Genomic DNA, 25363 nt, shown 5'->3' with positions numbered 1-25363 from the left:
CCCCAGTTTGGGTCCATGCCAGTGGGACAGGGAGGGGGCCTGGCCAGTTCACTCCAGGCTAGTACCCGGGCTTTTCACTGCCGCTTCCCTCCATCCCCCTACAGTTTCCCTGCAGCCAAGGGCATGCTCTAGTGCCCCCAGGTTTCTGGCCTGAGCCACTACAGGCATGTTCCTGCATTTCCTGAATATCTCTTCGCTTGCAAATTGTTTCAATCTGGCCAGGTTAGACTAATATTGAATCAGTTCAGGCTCTGGCTTTTTGAACGTCTGTCCCTAGCCCAGGTGGAGCAGATGCCTACAGCACATCAGAGAACCCAGCCCATAAATCCTGGAACAGTTGAGCTTGAAGAAGGATTCTGGGAAAGTTAAGTGTCCTTCATTTAGTTCTTTGTGTGGTTAGCGAATTCATCTTCTTTCATTTGATGACAGATTCTTTAGTCATATTTCTGCCTCCTGGAGATTTGTGGTATTCCTGTGTGTGAAAGTACACATGACTCTGCCTGTATTGCCATCAGTTCTTGGCTAGGCCCTGTGGAAAAAAAAGTAAAACTAAGATGCATTTTAACAGCAGACTTTTTGACAAAAGTGAAAGAGCTTCATTTTACATTTTTATGGAACATTGGAAATGTGTTGGACACAGTGCAGATGGCAAGGCCTGCATTGAACCTTCCCATAAGCATGATTACAAGGTATGACATTTCCTAAGGTTATAATCAAACTGATGTTCTAAACTATGGCTTTTAAGAAAGAAGTTTGGCCTCCAAACATTTAGCTTACAATTTTAGGGCAAGTACTGGACTCAGTCCCGTGCAAATTAGCATGAGACAAGCTGAAATAAAGGACATGTTTTCCACATCATGGATAAATCAAGCTACTGGCATGATTGAGAACATCAATTATTGTTCTGCTTCTAAAAAACAGATGGTTCCAAAAAAACAAAACAAAATCAGACATGCCAAAATACAGCCCTATGTTGTCTCTCTTTTTATGCTGACATGCTTGATTGTTGAGCTTCTTGTCTTTGGTTTGGTCTACTCTACAAAGTTTTGCTGGCTTAGCTACGTGGGTTAGGGTGTGAAAAGGTCCAATCTGTTAGCAGTTTTAACTCTGCTGACATAGTTATGCCAAAGCTGACATTTTTGAGGTTCTTTGAGGGGATTTGGAAGATTGAAGAGAGGTCTAATGTTCCACTGTTCTCTTTTATGCAGTCCTGTTTAAACTATGTCATTGATTACTTACCAAATGTCTTCTCACATGTTAGTTAAACAAGTCAACCCCCTGAAAGGGAAAGAAAGGGAGAAAATCCTGTGACAGTGGCAGGGAGGCATGGGGGAAGGGAGCAAGTGGGACCTTGTGTAGAACATCTGGGATGGAGGAGATGAAGACTGGCATGGGTGGGAAATGGGGAATAGGAAGGCATATTGAACCCCTGGCAGGCAGGGGAGGGGAGAAATGGAGGGATATATAGGGAATGCGGCAAGACAAGGACTCTGGTATGGGAAAGAAAATTGGAAAGGTTTCTGCAAAGGTGGGGGAGGAGTAAGGTGGGAGTTACGGGGTAGGACCCTGGTGTTGGATGAGAGAAGAGCCAAAGGGGAGTGAGGTAACGTGAATTGGTGGGACACCTTATCAGGGGACCACAGACTCTGACATGAGGGAGGGAGAATTGCTACTATGTTTACTCAAATCCAAGACTATTTGTTCCCCCCATTCAACATGGGGGTAAACCCCTCTTGTACTCCACTCAGGTGGCGGCAGTGGCTCCAACTCCAGGCCTGAAGCTGGAGTTGGAGCTGCAGCTTTTGCCCCCTCTCCCTTCCCCCCCACCCCCCTGCAGTCTCTGTTCCTTTTCTTCTGCCTTTGTTCCCCACCAGCTGCCCCCTGAAGCTCTGGCTTTGGCTGGGGCCCTGCTTCAGCCATAGGCAGGGAGCATGAGTTGCCTTCAGCCCCAGCCCAGTCACATGGTGGTGGTAGTGGCAGTGGCAGAGGTGGAAGCTCTAGCTCCAACTCTAGGGCCAGAGCAAAGCTGCCACTGCTGCAACAGGTGCTGCGTGGTTGAGCAGAGGCTGGAGGTAGCTTGTACTCTGTGCTTCCTGAAGATAAGGCTGGGGTGACAGAGTTGTGGCATGAGGAGCAAGCAGGCAGCAGAGGGTTCAAGTGGTGGGGGTGGCAGGTAGTAATGGGTAGAGATCAAGCTATTTGTCTCCCTGCTCCCTCCTGAGTTTGTACCACTGCAGGTGGAGGGGGCAGTGAATTTAAGAAGACTTTCCAAAAATTAGATTCTAGACCTGGAAGATTACAGCAAATTTATAGATTTTTCATGTCTAGAATCTAATAATGGGGTGGGGGGCATTTTACAAAGTGTTTGTGGATTTGGATAAATGTGTGCCAGTCCCTAAAACAGAAGAAGGCAGGGGGATATAGACAATAGCAAGAGGTATGTGCAGTGTGTGCAGCACATGGAGAATCTTGGTGGTATAAAGCAGTTTTATGGCAAGCTCCAGGAAGGATAGGACAGCTGATGCTTGCTCCCCCTCCCAGCATGTTAGTGAACTTCAAGAGGAGCGGTAAGAAAATGAAACAAAGCTGAAAAGTGGCTTAAATGTTTAACTAAAACCCTTCCTTTCTTAGTTCTTACCTTTTCAGTTTCCTCAGTCTAGTGCTGCCCTGATTGAACTATTCTGGTCATCATAATGTCAGCTTGACTTGACAGGATCTGATTTTTTTATATAAAAAGTCTCCTAAAAAGAAAAAGAATGCCTCATTCTCTGGAACAGGTTACCCAGAGAGGTTGTAGAATCTCCATCCTTGGAGATTTTTAAGACCTGGCTAGACAAAGCCTTGGCTAGGATGATGTAGTTGGGGATGGTCCTGCTTTGAGCAGGGGATTGGACTAGATGTGATCTCCTGAGGTCCCTTCCAACCCTAATTTTCTATGATTCTATAATTGTCCTGTTTTGTGTTATAAAGAAAATGAGGACAAAATGTGTTGGGGCACCAGGCTATTTTTTCTCTTGCAAGGTATTTTTAAAAGGTAGCTCCCTTTCTTTAATACTCTAACGTATTTATTTATTTATTTAATATATGGCTCTAGTACTAAAAAGAGCCTGTTAGGACCTGGGCTGCTTAAAATAACTTGCTGGCTGTTTCATGTCATAAATTAAAATATCCAGTAGATTCCCAACTGTGATCATGAGGTGATAGTTTTGATTTTGGACTTTACTTTTGCCCTCAAAAATGACTTTCAGCAGTTAGTGTGGGTGTGACTAAATTTTTGCTTTGGTCGTGTAGTAGGTACAAACTAGTGAGTTTCCCTGTCTAAGGTCTTACTACTGGTGAAGTAACTTTGGCTTATGGTGGAGTCGGGAGGGTGGAAAATGTTCATTTTATTCCTTTTTAAATATTTTTTTAACCTTTTAAAGAAAGTGAAATCTTTAGAAATCTGCCTGTCATTCCACTGGCAAATGTAAAAGCTGCCCTTACTTTTTTCCTGTGAGTGTCCTTACCAAAGGAAGTAACTTTTAATTTTAAATCAGAATAGCAGTTGCAGGGTGACAGCAACAGATAATGGAATCCACGCTGTTTTCAGTATAGTGGAAATGATACACTTTTATGTGAACTCATTTCCTTCTGAATGGCCCTGTCTGAGCCGTTCCTTCATAGTGTTAGCACAATGGGGCAGTTTAATAGTTCATCTCTAGGACATGCATTTCTGATGCTAACTGCTTCAATTTATAGTACAAATGAGGGTCAGTAGGGATATATTTTTGGTGTAAAAACTATACCATAAAAAACAATTCTGGTTTTTGTGCGCAGATGCTTATTCACAAATTTGTTTTTGCTTTCACAAAATGGACAATTTTGCTACCAAATGAGGAAATTCTGATTATTCTTATGATTTGCTCCGTATCCTCCATCTGGGCTGGAAAGTAGTCCCAATCTGGGTACCAGGCACATACAACTTGTTTTTGCAAATGGTCTTTGAATGAGGGATATGAGAGAGGTTTTACCCAGCATACAAGAGCAACATTTCCTATAACATATTGGACCTCTGTCCTGCTTTGGCTTTGTAACTACTGTGGCTTTAATGAAAAGTAGTATGTCTTTCATCTCCAAGAATAAGAGATACTTAATGAACTAGAAAGATAACCTGAAACTGATGTTTTTTTTCAATAGTACATCAGTAGCCACCCAAACTCATTGCTACAGAATACCAAGGCACAAGAGCTTAAGTCTTTTTTAAATACACTACCTTTTTTGCAGTTAATGAAAATATCCACAATTACATAGGCTGAAAATAGGGATATAAACTGTCAGGCTTAAATGAATGAGCCAGCTCCTCACTGCCTTGGATGTGAATAAACTTCTCTGCATGGAACACCCCAGAGCTGTATGTTCCTCATCCTAGCAGTACCCCTAAGTACATCTGTTGGATCCTGGCTGCTATTGAGACAGATTACCAGGCAGATTTCACTACCGGGCTAATCTAGTGTGGCTGTTCCTGTGTTTAATGAGGACAGGTAGGTAGTTTAGGCCAGGGCAGGCAGTTATTTCAGGTGGAGGGCCACTTACCCAGTTTAGGCAAGCTGTTGAGGGCCAAATGGGTAGCCCCACCCCTTGACAGGTGCCCCACTCCCTGGTGACCATCTTGTGATTGGGAGTTCGGCCCCCTGACCTTTGCCACCAGAAGTCCCTCCCATTGCCCCTTGGAAGTACTCCTTTCAGCGAAACCAGAAAAATACCAAATTATATTCTAAAAAGCAAATATCTAAAACATTCATTAATTTGATTTCAGAAAATATTTTTGTCCTAGTTTGTGTGTGTGTGTGTGTGTAGTGTACATAGAGGAGATCTTACCCTTGTATATTGTGGAGAGTAGGCATAGGTTTGTGGGGGAGGGTGTGGGTATGTGAGGTGTGGGGGAAGGTATGGTTGTTGATGTGGGGGTAAGAAAGCATGTGTGTGGATGTGGGGTGTGGGTGGGTATGGGGTTTGTGGGGGGTTGTGTGTGGTGGGGAGGGTGGCTAGGATGTGTGAGGGGGTGTCAGGTCTAAACGTATGGCAGTGCGAGGGGGGTGTGGGTGCATGTGTATGGTGGGGTGTGTGTGGGACTCACCTTGCGAACACATACACACACAGAGTCCCTCCCCCGCCACACTCTCTCTTCCCCCCTTCCCCCTGGTACCAATAGGCCCCATGCTCCCAGAAGTCAGGTGGTGCAGGGGCAGGAAGGCAGGGAAATGGCTGGGGATGGGACAAGGCTGGGCTGCCCAGTCCTGCTGAGGCTCCCCCTAGGTCCTACTGCCTCTGTCTCCTGTCATCTTTGACGGGCAGCCAGGAGCAGATAAATATTTTCTAAATTTTTAGGAGCCCCACGGGCTGGATAGAATGGCCTAGTAGGCTGGATGCGGCCCATAGGCCATATTTTGCCCACCTCTGGTTTGGGCTTTCATTAGCAGTGGTTTGGGAGAAAAACAGTAGTTTATTTTTGTAGGCCTGAGTTTTCATTCTTTTATTCTGTTTAATCAATCTTGTTTGTGGAACGTGGGTAGAAATGCTAGCATTACAATTTGATAGCAGTTCATGCCAGTTTGCTTTACACAAAAGAAAATGAATATGCAAGTGGCAAGACAGCAGCGCTTTTGGAACCTAGGGTCTGCTTGATTGGAAGTTGTGTTCTTGAGGTTTAAAGAAACTGAAGAAGAAATTCAAAGAGAGAATTACTGAGCATATAGTTTGTAAGGTGCTTTGGGCTGGCTTTCAGGGGTCATGTGCCTTACCTGCCATTGTCGCCTAATCTGATAAATCTTCCTCCATGTTGTTCTTTGTGGTTCACTGCATTAATGTTGGGGCATGTGTTATCCCCCAGACTGTGCTGGCCACTGTTTTTCTGACAAAGGAGATTTTTCTTATAGTGATAGTAAAGATTAACTTTGATCAAAGGTTTTATGTAGCTCAGAAATTGAAGTATAAAAAAAAAATTCCCCTATACCATGCAAAAGGCTGTTTCATATTCTTAAGAAAGATGGTGCAGAAGCAGGCTTCTCTTGACCTTTTTTCTCTTGCATTATTTGGAACAAGAAATAGCAAACAAGTTGCTATGTAATAAAATCTTCCCGTTTCTGAAGTCATTGCACTAATAATAGAAACCACTGGAGAAAAAAGCAAGTGGTTTGTCCGTAGATGACCAGGATGGTCATGTTATTCTGCTCTGTTACAAAAGTGAATGTTTATAATCCATCTAACTGAAATTGGTATCAATGGGATATTTTGTCCCAGGTTCCTGAGGTCACCTTAACTCAAACACTTAAGACTCAATAATGAGATAAAGAACTAGGGGCATTTTTACACATACTTATAAGCAGCTAAATGCATGTCAGCATTGAGAAAATGGCAAAGGTACACTTCTGAACTAAAACACATCAGAGGTGCTTTACTTCGAGCCTGCTCCAAAGCAGTTGATATCTGGTGCATTGTGAGACAAAAAAGTTTATGTATAAATGCCTGAGGTGCTTAGTATTTGGCCTAACTGACCATGTCCCCATGGCATTCACTCACTACAGGCTTCCCTAGCCCAACCAGCTCTGGAATCTATATCACCCTAGGTAGAGTTCTGTGCAGGATGCTGTTACTTGGAGATCATTCCAGAATCCTTAAGGGAATGCCCATAAAAAACAGAGTGGATTATCTCTGTGTTTTTCATGTGATCAGTGATGTTATGTTTGGATTGTTTTCCTTCCAAACTTTACAGGAACCCTAATGATTGTTCCACAGCGTGAGAATTTTTGTAAAACAAACATAGGTACATACATATACAACATACAAAGGTGATGATGGAGAATAATGTTCCCTTAATAATAATAAAGCTGTCCTCGCATCAGCTTATAAAGCATCTGCTTATATTGGGTCTGATTGTAAATGTGAAGCAGACATATTGATGAGGTAGGGGTTAGGACAGCAAAAGAACCATGAGAAACAAGACCAAGTATTAAGGAGTGACCAGGTGGTGATAGGTTAGAGATGTGTATACCACGTGGGGAAGGAAGTAGAAGCAAGAGAATTTACTGAAGTACAGATCAGACGCTGGAAAAGCGAAGCTAAGCAAATGTCATCAGTTTTTAACATCTTGTCAGACAGGGAAGCTGAAAGGAAGGAAGCATTTAAGATGACACTCTTGGGGGGATGTACATTGCTGGACTGGGAAGGCAGCAGGCAGGAACTGTTTAGTTTTTTCATCCCTGTATACTTTGCTGAATGGAAGAAAGGCCTTGGAGTGAATCAGCAAAGCTCAAGCGTCCTGAGCCAAATAATGCTTTGAATTGCACCAGCTCCTTAGAGAACCAGAATGTATCCTATTACATCTGATTTTAAAACCTGCTGGCCACCAGGATGGACTTGGAATCACAGTTGCAATGTGCAATCTTCAGAACACCGGCTGAGCATACATTCTCAGAAAAGAAGTCTTTGCTTGGGATGAAATGATCCTATCCAGCTTGACTCTGTTGTATTTGAAGAGTCTACTTACTGAAATAGAAAATAAGTTAAAGTGAGAGAGGGAGAGAGTAGAAGAGTAGCTGAATGCTTCTGGGGACTTTGTAGAGGAGTCCTGTCCCTACTGCAGCGGCCTCGATGCTTTTTGAGGAGGATAGGAGACACAGGGATGAAGGACATTAAGCTGGGAAGCAGATAAATGATTCCTGAAATGAGACCTGCAGTCCAGCTGATGTCATAGTGTCCTCTGAGGATACTCCCCCAAGTCGGGGGATTCCTACAGGACAGGAAGAAGCAAGTGGTGGTATTGGGGATTAGGTGTATGGCTAGTTGGGTACGTAATGTTCAGGAGTACTTCCTGTTGACTTGCCTGCAGCGTGCGCGTGCATGTACATGCACACACTTTTCTGTTGTTGCTGTGCTACTGCTATTGTGAAGGTCTGGATCTGAATCTTGTTGCTATCCTGCCATATCAGGAAGTTCCTGCTGCTTCACCCAGACTATCTCCTGGGATGCCACACTTGCTGGACACTCTGGTTGTTTATATATGTGCAAGGTAGCTGCTCTGACGCACTGCAATTAAAACATGTCAGTCGAATCTGCTGGAGCATGCTAATTAGTGCGTTCCAGCCAGTCTCCATGTCTCATGTATTGGCGTCCCTGCACTTCAAATTGGGGGCAGGGGCACATTACTAAATCTCACTGCAGCTTTAATTATTGCTGCAAGCCATGCTACAAGCAGCCTGGGCTCCATGGGAGGCAGTAGCTGCCCAGAGCCTGAGCCAGGTGGCAGGCAGCTGTGAGGTTGCAAGCAGCTACACCAGGGTCCAGAGTCCCAGGCTGGTCTCAGGAGTGGGGCAAAGGGGGCACATCCCTGACCCCATTCTGCTGTGCCTGGCTGCAAAGTGCAAGGCAAGCTATGCAAGTACAGTGGCCCCATACAGCAGGGTTCTGGCAGGGTAGTCTTGGACCCCACTACCCCCATTCATGTCTCCTGTCCCTGGAGAGCTCATCCATGCGGTAGCCAAGGAAGCTACATACTGGGCCTGAGCCTTGGCCCTGGGGATGCGGCATGGCTTGCTGCACTGAGCCAGGATCCACGGGGTAGCACAGACCTTGGCTGTGGCCCTTGTCCCTCTTATGCCGAGGTGGGGCGAGGGCTGGCAGGTCTTGGCAAGGTCTGTGCTGCTCCTGCACATGCGACCAGTGCCTGGTCTGCAGCAGGAAAGGGGCCAGTTCCTCCCCTTCCCCCATCCACCGTGAGGCGCACCTAGTATTCTGGACCCTAGTGCAGCTGCTTGCAGGCTCGTGGCTGCCTGTCTGCCCAGAGCCTGGACTGCTTGTAGCAGGCAGCCGCAAGACTACAAGTGGCTGCACCAGTGTCCAGAGCCTGGCAAATTGCTGGCCACTGCTGCACGTGTGCGTCAGCGAGCATGGAGGGGAAGGGGCTGGAACTGTACTGCTATGACACTCATGGAGTCCAACCACTGCACCGCTCCACCCCCACTGCGCACCTGGGGGCAGAGGGACTGGCTGCGTGCGCTATGGCCTGGGCTTTCCCCTGTGTCTCTCCCTGACAGCATGAAGCCATGGGCTGCACAAAATGTGTTGGTGGGCCAAATGCTGCCTGCAAACTGTATTTTACCCACCCCTGTCTAGTGGCTCCTTAAAGAAGCAGCTATAAAGGCTGATTGGGGAAAGGGAGGAGGGGCTGAGTTGTGACAAATCCTGTAAGGCAATGGGGCCAACTTTTTGGCAGGGTGCCACAAATCAGCTCCACACTCTCCTTAAGTGTCACTTGCTCCCTTTTCCTTGCCTGATCTGCTGCTCAGCTTTTGGCTTCCTAACCTGTGCTCCCTGTGTGGTGCAATGCTCTGCTTTCTCCTCCCAGCCTTATCTGCCCCTGTACTGCTCTTTTCCTCCTCAGTCCAATATGTGCCACAACAGAGCCTCCCCATGTGGCTTATGTGCTGCAGGTTGACCACCCATTTGCTAAGAACCCTGGGACAGCAGAGTTTAGCATGAGTCTCCTTGCAGAAATGAAGTAGGGAGACAGAGCAGTCTACTCTGGGATGCTGGAGGACCTGGTCAAAGAGCGTCACCCTGTCTGTGATGTGCCACACATTGAAATTAAAGCTTGATAGAAATCAGCTACAAAATGTTCTACATTTTTCAAGGAGCATCCTTGTGGCTGGTTGGCCATTTTTATTGTGACAGTTGCTTTGCATGTGTAGCATGTCTAAATTCATTGCACAATTAATGAGCAGATTGCACAATCAATGTGATGTGGCCCTGCTTTATGTTTTTATGCTCCTTCCTTTAGGTCTCCCTGCATTGTCTTAAGAGTGCTAGCACATAGTGGCCTGAGATGCATGTGTTCTCATGTGCAGTGGGAGCTTTTTGGTGCTGTGGATAGTACAACAGAATTCTGCTACTTCACTAGGAAACCACACATGTATTTTAACATGACATTTTCAGCCCCTGGGAACCATGTAAAGTGAACTTTCATCCACATTCACTGGCGTGGCTATGCAGTTCAAGATGATGCTAACCTAGACCAAATCCAGCTGCATAGTGAGAGTTAACACCAAAAGCTTGGTGCAGGTAGAACTGTTTAACAGAGTACTGCCTTTGTTTGAGGCCTGGCATGCGAGGTCAGTGCAAAGCACAAAAAAAAAATTCTGGACACTTGGTTTTAATGATACCCACAGGATGCAAGGCTTTTCCAAGCAAATGGCCAACTTCTTTCTTGCCCAAAAGAGCTTGTTCCTGGTCCCCAGCATGTATACAATGAGTCACTTAATCCTACTGTATTTGCAGACATATATTGGCTCCATTGTTGCCTCTGTGAACCCCTACAAGACCATTCCAGGATTGTATGACCGTACCACTGTGGAGCAGTACAGCAGGCACCATCTGGGGGAGATTTCCCCTCATATCTTTGCTGTTGCTAATGAGTGTTACCGCTGCCTATGGAAACGTCATGACAACCAGTGTATTCTTATCAGGTAAGTGGCTATTGCTTTAATTACCCCTGCTCTTCCTGCCAAGCTTTTGAAGGTAATTTGGGAACAAATACTTGAAACTGGCTGGGGGAGGGAGTGGACTAAATTAAAGTATGTTCTGAGGCTTTTCCTTTAACCTCATTAATCCTCGGTTCTAGGGCAGTTTGTATGATCGCGAGCAGTCTTTGAAAGACAAGACTCTCTTTGCAGTCATTTAATGAAAAAATATCCAAGTTTTCCACACTTTTGGCTGTTCTCCTCTCTTTACTTCAAATGCTTCGCTTCTTCCCCTGGCTTCTGCCTGTCCAGACAGGCAATTTTGATAATTCATCTTCAATACTTTTGAAAACTGCATCTGTCACAAAAGGACCTGCAGGGAGCCTGTAAACAGCAATCATACTAATGGTAAAAATAGCCATCCAAGGAGTTGGACATTTAATAAGCAGCGCAATTGATTTACCTCATTCTTTTTATTGATGCTTTGGTTTAACAAAGATTTAATAGTTTCCTGTTTGGTCTGCTCTGTGCTGGGATTCAGAATCTCATTTGCACAAAAAACAGTTTGTGCTTCAGTAGTCCTTGGTCGGGGCTCGGTCTGTTTTTCCCCCTTGATGAGGGGAAGAAGTTAAATGAGCCAGCTTCTCTCTTGATGCAGCTTCCTTCCTCCTATGTGAACTGTGCTGGCTGATGCTTACTTTGCCTGTTTTGTGCCCTGAATACCTAGTGCCAGGATGGGGGATAGCTGCCTGGGATCTGCTGTTTTTCACCCTGTACAGGATCTGATGATGTAGGAAGCTTATGTAGGGCGGGGTGGGGAGGAGGCGGCAGCAACAGCAGCACAGGATTGCCTTCTACCTTGCATCCTCTGCACAGCTGGATTTCCGACTGAATCCTGATCAATTAATTAGTTCCACATAACAGCCTCATTATATCAATAAAGTTTACTCAAATTGGATATGAAGAAGTGGGGGCAGAGAGAACTTAGAATTCAGGATTTATCCAGAATTATCTGCTGCCAGTGCAGTTTTGTGGTGGGGGAGGAAACCCAGGACTCTTGCTCCGCATCCTTGTCCTCTGAGCATGATACCATAACTTTTGCCAGTTAACAAGAACTGTTGGGATACAGAGTTTTAAAACAGATGGCTTAATGCTTAATGCTCTCAACTCGTTTGAAATAGCTTCCACCTGTTTTTTTTAACAGTATTGATAAATACAAACAAATGGTTCCATATTTCCTGACAGGCCCTAGGAATGGATTCAGTATTACTGTTTTGAAAGAGAACTGCCTGAGTAATGCATGGAGGGAAAGTTCAGATAGATAAAATAACTCAGAGTTGGACTGAAATCTCTGGAAACAAAAAGGTGCCATTTCTGCGAGGGGGGGAGGAGGAGAATGGTTTAAATGTTCATCCACTCTTGCTCCCTTTATGGGGTTTGACAGTTGTCAGGGGTCTGGCTGAGCCTTGAAAGGAAGTGACTGGCTAAGAGCTGCTCTACGACATCACCCCAGTCAAGACAGTAGGGTTTTCCCAACTTTAGAGGGCACTGACTCTTGTGGTTTAACTTGAACAGAATGAGCATCCACATATAGCCCAGAACTTTACTATTATTGAAATGTGAAACAGGTTTGATGACATTGCCCCTTAAATGACACTAACAAGCTCTTACCTACCAGTGCCTTTCCACCATCTTCACAAATCCTGTTTAGTGACAGCATAGAAGCAGAGTTGCTTTTTTGACTATGTATAATGATTATGTAAAGCTGAGTCCAGATGGCATTTCATAGACCAATAAAATACAAAAAGATCAGTCACTGCCTCAGAAACCAAGTGGAGTCATATTCTTATGGCATGATGTCAGGAGGCTTCTGACCTACTGCCTATTTACACTTAATTACTGGGATGTGACACCACTTCTGGTGCCTGCCTGGCAGCCCCTGGTGTGACTTTCAGTTCTGCTTTATGCTGTTGTGTGTTAAGACAAGAGGCACTTTTCAACATATGTCACAGAAACAAAGGCTGGCTTTCATTATGAGTGGCAATCACAGCTCTGGTGAAAGGATCAAGTAAATATGAGCAGTTGCTACAGCACCCTGGCATACCAAGCGGTAGGGAAGGGACTTTGCCAGAAAGACGTGGGTGTCGGACGAAATCCTACACTCCATCAGATGCATCTAGCTTACAGACACAAGAGGCAGTAGAAAACTCTGTTAATTTTTCACGATAATTATTTGGCTCCAGAAAAGAGCTGGTGAAGAATGACCTACATATGTGACCTATCACAACAACAGCAACTGGTTTGATGACAGATACAGGGGAAGCATTGTCAGTCAACCATGTTAGCAGTTTGAAGATTATTGTCCTCATAATATTATGAATGATAAACTTGGTTAACGTGTTTGTTCAACTGACTCCTGAACAGTATTTTGTCTTTGCCAGTGCTCTATGTTGGCTTCTTTGTGCTGATGCATTCATTTTTTCTGACGGAGAGCATACTTGCTCTCTCCACTTTTGCACTTTGTGTGTCTAATCAGTTGTACAGTTATTATCAAGTGAAGTGTCAACAAAATGTTTGAAACTAGATTTGTCCCTGGAGCCCTAATCAGGGCATGTGGAAACACTTTGTGCACAAAGCCTTTGGAGGAGTGCTCAGTAAAAATAACAATACCTTGCTCTTAAAGCAGTTTTCAGCATACTTTACAAAAAATGACAATGCCACTTATTACCTCTTAAAACACTGAATGGCAAAGTTACTTCACCAAGGTTGTCCAGCAGGCCCAATGGCAGGTCCTGGAATAGATTTCATCTCCTGAGCACTTTGCCTTTTATGTACAGACAAACCATTGTTAGAGTTTCAAATTTATGACTGGCTTCTTTCCACCCATGTACAGGTATCATTGCATGAATGACTGGTGCCTCCTGAGACTGGGGGAGGCACCGTGGTGGCAAGTGGGGACCGCTTGCAGATGCCAGCGTCAGTGTCAGCATCGGCAAGCAGGGGCCACCTGTGTCGACAGCAGTGAGCAGGGACCTCCCACAGACATCTGTGTTGCAGGAGAGGAGGGGTGTTGACTGGGGAGCAGGGACTGCCCACAGACATCGGGGTGAGGTGGGGGAGAAGAAGCTGGTGGAGGCTTTGGCAGCAGCCAATAATGCTTCATTGTAACTCGTATACCAAGTTAATGGTTGCAAAATGTAATGTTTCAGGCAAGCACCACAGCACAACTTCATAAATATGTGTTTTGCTTCCACAGAATATAAAGAAAATTAACTCAGTAAAAATTAAAAAGGTGCAAGGAAAAATTAGCGTTTGGTTTCTGCTTTATGAAACAACTTTTTTTTCCTGCTTATGTGGGAGTCTAAACATTAATAGCATGTAAGGACGTACCAATAGAGATTTCGGGGGCCAGTATCGATAGCCTATTTTTAAGGAGGCATATCGGTTAATACTGATCCAATTTTTGATACAACTGTGTGTAGCTGGCAAGTCTGTTGTGGTGGACAGGGAGCAGGGGAGAGGTATGGGGGGCAGATCAAGGGCCCTGTGGTCAGGGAGGGAGTGGGGCTGGGGCAGGCACTCCACAGGCAGGACAGGGTATGGGACAGAGCTGCAGCTTATCTAGGGGTGCGGGGGAAGGAGGTGGCCTCTGCTGCTGTGCACATCCTGGGGGAGGGCATGGTAGGCAGGGGGAAGCTGCAGCTGCGGGCTGGAACCAGGGCTGTGCCAGGATCTTTCTGGCATGTGGCAGCTGTGTTCAAGGCTGGCAGTGGTGGTGCTGGGAAGGGGCTAGGGTGAAATTTGGGGAGGCTGCAGCTCCCCTCCCAGTTCTGCTTGCAGCCTCCACGTGCCAGAAGTACAGCTGACATGCGCTGGAAGGAGCCTTCACTTAATTTTCTTTATATCGGTGCCTATTTGATATTGGACTGATGTATTGGTGCACCTCTAATAGCATGTGCCAAAATGTTTAACACTGATTTTTGAAAGTTTATATTTTGTGAGGTCAGATGCGAGACTTTGAAAAGGCCAGACGGTCCCCCCTTTGAACAAGATTCTTTAAGGTATTTCATTTGAGGCACCTAGCAACTTAGGCACTTTTAGAGAGTCTTGGCTGTGCCCAGAATGTTAATTTGCTTTGAATTTTCTGAAAAAAATTAGCCTTACTGGTTTTATTGGGTCACGCTTTGGTGTTTGAAAACAGTAAAAAGAACTCAGCCACCTATATCAAAATTCGGGAAGCGTTGTTAGCTTATTGCCTGGGACAGGTGGCACCAACAGAGGTCTTAGGAAATACCATCATGAGAACTGTGATTTAAAAAAAAAAAAAAAATACTGTTGTGCACAGCTAAAATGTCAGATTAGTTTTCAAGTTGCAGTTTGTAGTGTTTATTTCTTCTTCCTTATATTGTATCTGAAAACCTTGTTAGAAAGTTGAATCTCTTTTCTGGAATGAGACATTTACCATTATTGAAATTATCTGTTCATAAAGCTCCCCCACGTGGCAGCCACAAGGTTTTGCAGTTAAATTTTGCAGATAAATTATTTCCCAGTAAGTACAGTAGTTGACAGTGTAATTTAAAAGCCTGCTGGTGGGTTGTTTTTAAATGCTACCGTTTTTTCCAGCTAGAGGTTACAGCAGAAGTTTGCATGTATAACTGTTGACAGTATTGAGTTGGAATATACAGTTGAACTCAGTGTTCATGAACAATCCATTTTTCCAGCATCGTAGCCAAGAATGCAGGTAGGAGGGAAAAAAAAAGGTACTATTGTTAAATGGAGTTGCATATACCTATTATGCAGCCACTGTGATGTGGTGCTGCATTAATATGTAGAGATACTATGCAAGCATGATGCAGCATTTAAACGTACCAAACTACATGCCACACTCTAAAAATTGCACAGTACCGTGATTTATCCTGCAACTTTGCTGAAGCAGGCAGTCTCCTAAATGGTTCTGGAGCGCTGCTACGCGGAATATGCTGTGATGCAGTTTCCTGGATTGTTCCATTTAGAAGTCCATTTCCCTTTCCAGCAGAATCATAAAAATCACACTTATACATGAAGTTGTCTTAACCCTCCTGGCTTGCCTTTTGTATTTGCAGTATGTTTGTGCATACAATAAAAATGCCAAGTCAGATTTTTTTCAGTGCTGCTTTTATTCTAGTACTAGCCAATTGCCTGTCAAGAATGGGGGGGAGGGGCTGGGATGAAGTGTTGCCACCTAATGCCCCATGCTGCCACTGTTCTGCCTCTTGCAGGGAGCAGGGTGGGGGAGCCAAGGTCAGTGCTCCTGGCCTTGGCTCCCCCTCCCTCTGTCTGGTCCTCAGCATGGCTTCGGAATCATGGTGGTGCTCCCCCATGCTTGGAGCACTCTGGCTATTTCCATCAACCAATCAGAGTGCAATTAAAGTGTTATGGACAGACAGACTGACTAACTTAGGCTTTTGTATTATTAGAAATAGCCAATTGCCCACCAAGAATGATGCAGGGGGACAGGCAGGGACAGAGGCCTGCGTACCTTCTCCCCTCTCCCGCCCTGCCTCGGACCGGGGCTGGAGCTGTTTCCCCTCTCTCCCCTACCACTTTGGGCTGGGGTTGGGACCTGGGCCGCTGCCCGCTTCCCCCCGCCACTTTGGGCTGGGGCCAGGGCTGGGGCATGTGACCATGGTGGCTGGGGGTACAGCCACTAATAACCCCCACTCCTCTTCCTGTTCCCCACCTTCCCCTGTTCCCCGCTGCCTTCCCTCCCTGCTGGCTGTTGTTGGGGGTGGGAGGTGGGCACTAGCCCCTGGTTCCAAGGAGCAGACGCAGGGAGGTGCTGGCCTTGCACCCCTGCTCCGTCACCTGTGTTATGGAGGTGCTCCAGTCCCTGTCATCCCCCTCTGCCTCCAAGAAGCAGGGGAGGGGGGCTCTGCTGGCCTTGGCCCCCTTTCCTCCAACCCCTCAGTCTCCACTGTCAGGCTAGCACTCCACTGTCTGTCCCTGTCTGTGTAGGGTACTCTGATTGGCTGCCGAGACAGCCAGTCAGAGCGCAAATAAAGCATTACAGACAGACAGACTTAGGCTTTTATAATATTAGAATAGATTTTCAGGGCATTTAACCCTTTGGCTGTTTTCCATATTTATTTGATTCTCCTGTGGGACTTTGAAAGGGCTATAACAGGTTATGGACATTATTTGCAGTTACTGTCTTATTGCCAGGGAAAAAGCTGTGTATTCCTAAAATAAAACCTGAGTATGTGGTGTTGACTTACCTGCAGGGTCAATTTACGAGCTTTCAGTGAAGACATAACTGTTTCAAGAAAAGTTTCTTTTGCATTAAACTTCCCATTGATTTGCACCTTACATGTTGTGCCAGTTTAATACCAAGCAAGCAGGTATTATGGCAGCCACACTGGAAAACTCATTAGTAGGATTTTTATTTAATTAAAAATGATGCTGCTGTACTTGGAAAAATCAATCCAATTGCTAGCATCCAACCTGGGCTGGATTCTGGACATCTCTGTGGAGGTGGAAGAATAAATTTCCTTCCTTTTCGAGCACGGAGGTTTTGTCTTGACTAGGAAGAGTGGTTGTATTTAGCTCAGGTATTTTACTAACATTTCAGTTAAATTTTGGCTGACCCTCAGTCTTTTTCTTAGTGCAGAAGTAGGGAAACGCCTTCAAATTTTTGGTTTTTTTTTAAACTGACCATGTATATGCCTTTCCCTTGTAAAAGGAGCTCTTCCACTTAATATTTCAAGCTAAAAAACAAAAATCAGTTGAAGAAATGGAAACTGTGAATCTAAATTATATCTTCCTGGAAAGACAGTTCCTCCAATGGGAAATCACAGTTTGACATGATTTTGTTCACTTTTTTTTTTATCATTTAACAGCCTAAAATATATACGAGTTTGAAGTTAAGCATAATGAGCTCTTCTCTGAGTGGGGCCCAAGCTGTTGATGAGAAGAGTTACTTTATGAGACTGACAAATCAAAATTAAATTGTGCATTTGAAAAATTGTGTTTGCTGAAGTGATTATTTCTTATCTATCACTTGAATTACAGAGCCCAAAGATTGAACCTAGGAGTGATTTGGAGTTTGCTGGTTCAGCCTTTTTGCATATTAGAGCCCCCAGAGAGAGAACCTCTTTTGCTTATCCTTTTCCCTGCTGCATCAATCCAAAGTTCAGATTTTTGCACCACTAGAGCACTTGAATAAGCACTGAGAAAAGATTAAAGATTTCCAGAACGAAGACCTCACAGACTGCTGTCCTGTGTTTCCAGGACATTGAATGTAATGGCTTGGAACAAGCTTAGACTCTTGAAACATGCACTAGACAGATTGTACTTTTCTCTCTCTGCCCTGTTACCATCTCGTGATCATGGGTATCCTAAATATAATAATATACTTGCATTGTGGAAGTTATGTAAACTGATGGGTATTTTGACATTCCTGTTGGTTTTTTCTTTCTTTTTTTTTTTTATGTCAGAGTAGGGAAAGCAACAGCAAGACATAACTATGCACAATACCGACAATACTAGAAACAGGAGGAAGATATAATTTGTCAACCAACTTCAGAAGCCAGAATAACATCACTGGTACAAGCATTTAGCCAAATACTGCTTATGGTTACCCCAGGGACAGTCCTTTGGCTTAACTGGAATAATTTCAGATTGAAATTTGGCTGTTGGAGCCCCAGGTAGTGATGGCAACATTAGTAAGAAGTCTGCATTCTTAGCATAGCTTCACCACGCGGGGCGTTTATAGACATGCTTCAGGAGATGCGGGGAGGGGCACGTCAATTAGCGCAGCTCTGAGGGATACACATGCAAGGAAGCTATTCCAACATGCTGTAATTACAGTGCATCAGAGCAGACTTCATTAATCGAGTCTGCTGTAGCATGGTAATTACCGCCCCAGCAGATTCCAGCCAGTCGGGAAGCATGCTAGTGCTGAGAACAGGCGGCAACATCTTCAGTGTGTAGTGCCCCTTTATACAAAGTTATGAATCATTTTATAGCCCTGCTGACACTTTTTGGAAAACTTTTGAAAGCCATGCAGGCACAAATCTCTGAAACTGCATACAGGTTCTCTACTTCTCTTCCCTGGTTCTGCTCACCCTCAAGTTCTCAGAGTACGTTACATGATATGATGATCTTGGGTCTTCAGGGCTATATCTTATCTTTGCTCTTCACTTGAAATAGCTTTTTGTGATATACAGCAAGCATTGTAGCCACCACTTGTGATTATCACAAGCAAAAGATCATGACATACACATGTCCAGTTCTGGTCCAATAAAATTAATGGCAGAACTCCAATTTACTGAAGTGTAGGGATAAAATCAAGACTTTAGGGCCCTAATTCCCATGGAAGTTGCTGGAGGTTAACCACATGCATTCAAACCAGAACTCGGTCCTATGACTTACAGTATGACGCAAACAGATTGGACAACAGAACTTTTAAGAAATAAGACTTGAAGTTAAATTATGCTCTGAACTACCCACCACAACTGAAGCTTATGGAACTGGACACAAAAGCCAAATATGCTAAATTAAAATGTATTCTGCTTGTACTATAATGTATTTTGTTTGTATCAGCAGGATTGTTCATTTTTCAAATGTTAGTGGATCTTTAAACTTAGCGTGGCATCAATGTGATGCTGAGGCTAGTAAAGCGAGCAAAACACTGGCTTGCATCCATAGATGCTTCTCAAGCAAATTGCTGGACATCATTCTCTCGTTGTACTCGGCCTTGGTGAGGCTGCAGCTGGAGTACTGCATCCAGTTTTGAGCTCCACAACTCAAAAAGGATGTGGAGAAGCTTGAGAGCGCAGAGGAGAGCCACGCACATGATCAGAGGTCAGGAAAACAGACCTTATGATGAGAGGCTGAGAGCCATGGAACTCTTCAGCCTAGAAAAGTGCAGGCTCAGTGGTGATCTGGTGGCCACCTATAAGTTTATCAGGGGTGCTCATCAGGATCTGGGGGAATGTCTGTTCACTATAGTGCCCCAAGGGATGACAAGATCAAAAGGTCACAAACTCCGCTGCGACCAATTCAGGCTGGACGTAAGGAAGAACTTCTTTACTGTCCGAGCCCCCAAGGTTTGGAATAGACTGCCACCGGAGGTGGTTCAAGCTCCCACTTTGAATGCCTTCAAGATGCATTTGGATGCTTATCTTGCTGGGATTCTATGATCCCTGCTGACTTCCTGCCCATGGGGCAGGAGGCTGGACTCGATCCTCCAGGTCCCTTCCAGACCAAATGTCTATGAAAACTATGAAAATCTCTGCAGCACATGATGTATATCTTCATTTTGTGTTTAGTCCACTTTAGTGCATATAATTTTATGGCTCAGCTTATAAGTTTTATGGAAGCAGATGATGTTTTAGAGCTGAAACAAATATGCATGTGCAAAAAATATATGCACATTCTCTCTCTCTTTTTATATAGAGTTATATAATGTTTCTGTGTATGCAAACATTGTATGTTATGAATTGTTTTAAAAACAAAAAGGGGGGGGATAAATGTATAGGTTTTCTCTTGATTTCACGTGGCAGTATCTGACTGAAATACCACAGTCTGTCTTGATATATTAGGCCCGTGTCTCTGGGGAAATTAAACTTAATTATTAACATTAGTATGAACAGTAGTAATAGTATTTATGTACACGATGCCATAAAGCTTGCAAGGATGACTTCATACACCCTGTTAATAACGATCCTTCTCAAACCAAGGCTCCTCCTCCGCAGCTATCCTCATACAAGAAATGTAATGGAGGCCTCCATGGGAGTGTATCCCCATGGTTTCTGGTTACTTTCACAGCAGGTTTTAAAGGATAATGCCTCCTTGCTCCATATGAAGGTCTCAATGGTTTAGATGTTATTTATTTGAATTACCAACATTTGACGACCCTGACTAATCACTCCCTTTATTTTAGCTTATGGGTGCCCTTGAGGTGGCCAAGGATTTACTTCCAGTGAGCCTGGACAAAGTAGAAACTTGGATATTTTTTTTTCTTTCAGTGGTGAAAGTGGTGCTGGTAAGACAGAAAGCACTAAACTGATTCTCAAGTTTTTGTCTGCTGTGAGCCAACATTCACTGGAGCTGTCTTGTAAGGAGAAAACCTCCTGTGTGGAGCAAGCTATTCTCGAGAGCAGGTATCACATTCCTTTCACCATATGTGGTCTATAATGCTGCACAGTAGTTAATAAGCAAGAAATATGGCTGTGGAAGCAGGAGATATTTAAAGCTAGACTTAAGAGAAAACAGTGGAGAATGCATTGCAGAACGATGTTTCCTTGGCATCCACAAAATGGACTGATGTGTCCATAGGCCTTTTCATCTCTAATGTTGTGATTCTTGGACAGCAAATTCTTTCTGGAAACTGCAATTCTGGATGTTTGAGGAATATGCTAACTTAGATTTGTTTTGTTATAAATTTTCAAATTCTCTGTCTATGTTTTAAAGTACAACTCTATATATTTAAGCTAAACCAAAACTCAGTGGAACTACAATGATTTAAAACTTGTGAGAAATGAGACTATTAAGAGGATTGATAGCTCTCTTCCTTATTTGGCAAAGATGTGCTCCAGTAAGAACTCACTGTTTTGATTTATTGTTATTAAAAAAAAATCCACATGTCAACTGATTTGTATATTATATATACATTATACCATATATGATATGCTGGTCAGTAAATAAGAGGAAGTGCATAGCCAAGTTCATCTGCCCCACACGCAGATGGACTGAAAGGAGATTCTGAGTATGGACACACGTAACACTTAGAGCAATGTAAAGGTAGACAATGACCAAGAGCACGGCCATCGTGGAAGATAATGTGCAAACTGGAATTGATGCGGGATAATGTCATTTTGCAAGCACTGGAATGCGGTGTTGTGCTAGTTGGCATGGCAGTCACAAATTAATACTTCTTATAATTCTTCCGTATTTTCACAGCCCAATTATGGAAGCTTTTGGTAACGCAAAGACTGTTTACAACAACAACTCAAGTCGCTTTGGGAAGTTTATTCAGCTGAACATCTGTCAGAAGGGAAACATTCAGGGAGGAAGAATTGTAGATTGTATCCTCCGTTCTTCTTTATTGGCTCATATTTTACAGCAATGCAAGTGTACCTCTTCTTTGGTCAGCTTTTGCTTTTGTCCTTCCATGCCTACCCAGAGTAGTGTTAAACAAGTGTTCTGATTTTCTTTCTCTCTGTGTGTACAAGCTGCTTTTCTTATTATTTTTGTTATTAGATGAATGTGTGTCTGTGGAATGAAGCTAAAAATATCTTTAATTCCCTGGGAAAAGAGATTGCCAGGCCTTCACCAGCCCTTGTGAAGCGTATCTGTGGACATAATGGTGGAGAAAACTTTGTACTCGTATGAAGCTGCTGAGGTCCTGATGTATGAGGCTGTTTTGCTGCACAGGGGACATCCATGTCCTCTGTGCTTGAACTGTGTGCCAGCTCAATATGGAGCACTGAAGGTTGAGGTAATTGTAACACATCTGTCAGAATTCATGGTTATAAAGGCTAAACATGGCCCATAGGTCATACACAGAACTGTGGATGATTGTAGTTGCTTTTCCTGCCCAGTAGCCAGAACCCTGGCTGTAGAAGCTTAGCTGCATCTTGCCTGCATTTTTGGGACGAATGATGTTTCTGCTGTAGGTCTTGGGACAAGTAGTCTTTCTGCAGTGGGGTGAATTTCATTTTTAGACCAAATTAACCAGCAAACAAGAAGGTAGGAAAAGTGTGTCACTTCAGACCTTAGTTTGCCCAAACGTGGCAACAACACTCCATTACTCTTTGTTGAAAAAAGTCCTGGGGATTAGAACTGGCTGATGGCATCAGTTATGGACATTCTCCTGAGGTTAAAGCCCTCTAAGGTATTTGTAAATCAATGTTCTTTACACAATTAGTTTTACTGTTTTTATTCCTTGACTGTTTTTTCTTTATCTGCTGAAGATTTATTAGAAAAAGTAAGTCAACATTTGCTTTCATCCGGTTCTTTTCTTTTATTGAATAGCCTTCTTCCAATATTGGTGGTGAATAAATCTTCTTTAAAAATAATTCTCTATAAATGTAAACTTCGTTTGTTTTGACAGAACCGTGTAGTAAGGCAGAATCCTGGAGAGAGAAATTATCACATATTCTATGCACTGCTGGCAGGGATAGAGGAGGAGGAGAAAGGTGAGTGCAACAGGGCACTGCTCACACAAATGTTTGCCGTGGCTCTTTGCCAGGAGCATTTCAGCCAGTCACAAAACACAGTGACAGTGTGGTATACTTTAACTGAGTAATCTAGTAACCTGACAAAGAGAAGTTATTTATTCAATTCGAAGTCATTGGGCCAGTTGTTTGAGCTCATCTGAATGGGTGTCACCAGGACCTTGGGGATTGTATTCCCAGCTGCTACAGACTGAGTATGATCTTGGGAGAGTTGTCTGGGGATGAATCCAGGTCACACTTTCCAGGTAGAGTATCTCTGGAGAGTACTAGGGAATTCAGTGGGAAGGAGAGATGGAAGGAATCTTGCCATTTCAGCCTCTATTATGAAGACTAACCCCCTAGCTAGAGAAAGGACATTAATCCATAAGTAAAACTGTCTGTGACTGTCAGCAACATTTCTTTTGGCCAACTCATTCTGTCTATTCTGGAAAGTATAGGCCACAGTGTTATACAGCTAAATAGAGCAAAAATTAATCAATGAATGCCCTATTTTCCATTGATATACATGTTGTGTTGTATCCCTACTCATGCATATCTCAAGCAAATACATTCTCCATTTTTTTTTTAACTTCTTGGGTGTTGATTTTTGTTTTGCTTTTTGTAGAAGCATTTTACTTATCTGTACCAGAGAACTACCATTACCTGAATCAGTCCGAGTGTATAGCGGATAAGACAATCAATGATGCAGATTCCTTCAGAGAAGTAATTGTGAGTTGTTTCAGTGTTCTACGTGCTTTAAGGATGACAAATGTTATAGCTTTTTGTGTTGGTGGGTTGAACGAAAGCTTTCATGAACTGCAGCTAATTGCAGCCATGCTCTTACAAAATGACAGGGACTCTATGCACTCCCATTGGCTTCCATGGGACTTAAGATGGGAATCAACTTCCTTCATAGAGGAACAGAGTCTATACTTGTTTCGGGTGATTTATTTTCTCTCATTTCACGACCCTCAGGAAAATTACTGAAATGTTTGAAGCCACTCTTCTATAACTACTAGCAGCTCCCGGATTAAGGGGAAGATAATACTGGATAGAAAACTGTCAGATGTTTTACCTTCCACCCCTGTTTTAGCTAGAATAACAGTATAGGTGTTTATGGCAGAGGAAATGTTTATTCATAGCTGTGTGAGTTCCTTGTGGTGGAGAAAGCACTTTATGGAGTAAATACAGTGTTTATTCCTTTATGCCATGACAATTTTTAGCCCGATGGGAACATACAGTGCTAGAATAAGGGATCTGTGGGTAAACGATGTGTAAACCTTTTAATTTCATAAGTAATTTACCAGGAACCCGCACATAATGGTTTGTTTTCATGTTTCTTTCAAGAATCAGACAGGCGCCTCATAGCTTGTCATAGAATTATAGGAAATTAGGCTTGGAAAGGACCTCAGAAGGTCATTTAGTCCAACCTCTAGCTTGAAGTAGGACCATCTCCAACTAAGTCATCCAGCCAAGGTTTTGTCTAGCCTGCTCTTAAAAACGTCCAAAGATGGAAATTCCACAGCCTCTCTGGGTAACCTGTTCCAGTGCTTTACTACTCTCCTAGTGAGAGAGCTTTTCCCCCAGTACCCTCCCCTTTTTAGCTGGTGAGCATGTGCTTTGTGCAAGCTTGTAGTTTCTGGAGCAAACCAGATGGCTTCTCCCCTTAGCTGTGTACAGAATGAGGGTTGATTGTGTAAATATATCAAAGAGGAGAATCACTTACTTTCTTTTCTACTGCTGCTTGTTCTTCTGGGACTAATTCATACAAAATTGTCGTCAAAAAGTACAGAGCAATCATAGAGAAGCCTGCCTTTTATGGGAGCATAAACATTTTCTTACTGGAAAAAAATAAAATCCCATGGTGTTTGAAACTGTATGTATGTACATTTCCATTGCTTCACTCAGGTTTTGTGTGCATTACATACTGTTTACTGAATAAAGAAATATGAAGTATTTCTAATACCTAGTATCAAGTATTAGGTCAGAAGTAGCATATGGATTTTTGTGGCTTCCCAAAGTCTTGTAGCTGTACTTACTACACACCGTCTTTTCCCAAGTATTGAATTTTCCCCAACTATTTGGGTATTTGAATTAAGTCAGAGAACATGGTTATTAATTAGAATGGACACCTGATGTAAAGGATGCCCTAACTGATGCTTTCTCTGGATCATTTTGGCTTTTGCAGCAACATTAGATTCAAAAGTTAGTTGCAATAATTAGCCAGCTCTTATTACCATAATTATCAGTTGCTTATCTTAGTGTTGCCATCTTTTCAGTCTGTGACAGATGTTACTAATTATAGCTCTTAATTCTAGAAACCAATAAAAATGATCAGATATGTAATGTGCCTAGACCATTTTTAATAGTTTTCCCAAACTTCTTTTTGTCTAACCATTTTACTATTTTTTCCCATGTTATTTACAAGCTGTCATTTATGAAGATTTGCTATTACCTAGCTACTTAATTTCATGGTAAAATATTTTTGCAGAAGTTGGCAATATCCACATCATGGTCACATAGCTTGGGTTGATTAGCATGGCATTAATTTGCACTAATCTGCCCAAAGCAGGTACAGCATGAAATTAACTTGACATATTAAGCTTGCATCCTAAAGTATTATAGTAGCAGAAGCTTGGGTGATTTTTGGGACAGTCAGTTGAGGCTTTTCCA

At 43.4% G+C, this 25363-nt stretch overlaps 1 protein-coding gene across 1 annotated transcript in view; it reads left to right on the top strand.

The window, feature by feature from the left end:
* MYO10 (myosin X) overlaps nucleotides 1-25363 on the top strand; it is a 196005-nt gene that overhangs the window by 80238 nt on the left and 90404 nt on the right. The window contains exons 4-9 of the mRNA XM_019538109.1: nucleotides 10312-10499; nucleotides 20501-20635; nucleotides 21435-21559; nucleotides 22448-22461; nucleotides 22588-22672; nucleotides 23316-23419. Of these exons, the coding sequence (XP_019393654.1) occupies nucleotides 10312-10499; nucleotides 20501-20635; nucleotides 21435-21559; nucleotides 22448-22461; nucleotides 22588-22672; nucleotides 23316-23419 (651 nt within the window). The remainder of the gene's footprint in view (nucleotides 1-10311; nucleotides 10500-20500; nucleotides 20636-21434; nucleotides 21560-22447; nucleotides 22462-22587; nucleotides 22673-23315; nucleotides 23420-25363) is intronic.

Source organism: Crocodylus porosus, unplaced genomic scaffold (assembly GCF_001723895.1).
Source record: "Crocodylus porosus isolate Cpor-Errol unplaced genomic scaffold, CroPor_comp1, whole genome shotgun sequence".
NCBI lineage: Eukaryota > Metazoa > Chordata > Crocodylia > Crocodylidae > Crocodylus > Crocodylus porosus.
Note: the sequence above shows the minus strand (reverse complement) of the source record. Positions and strands in the feature narration are given on the sequence as shown.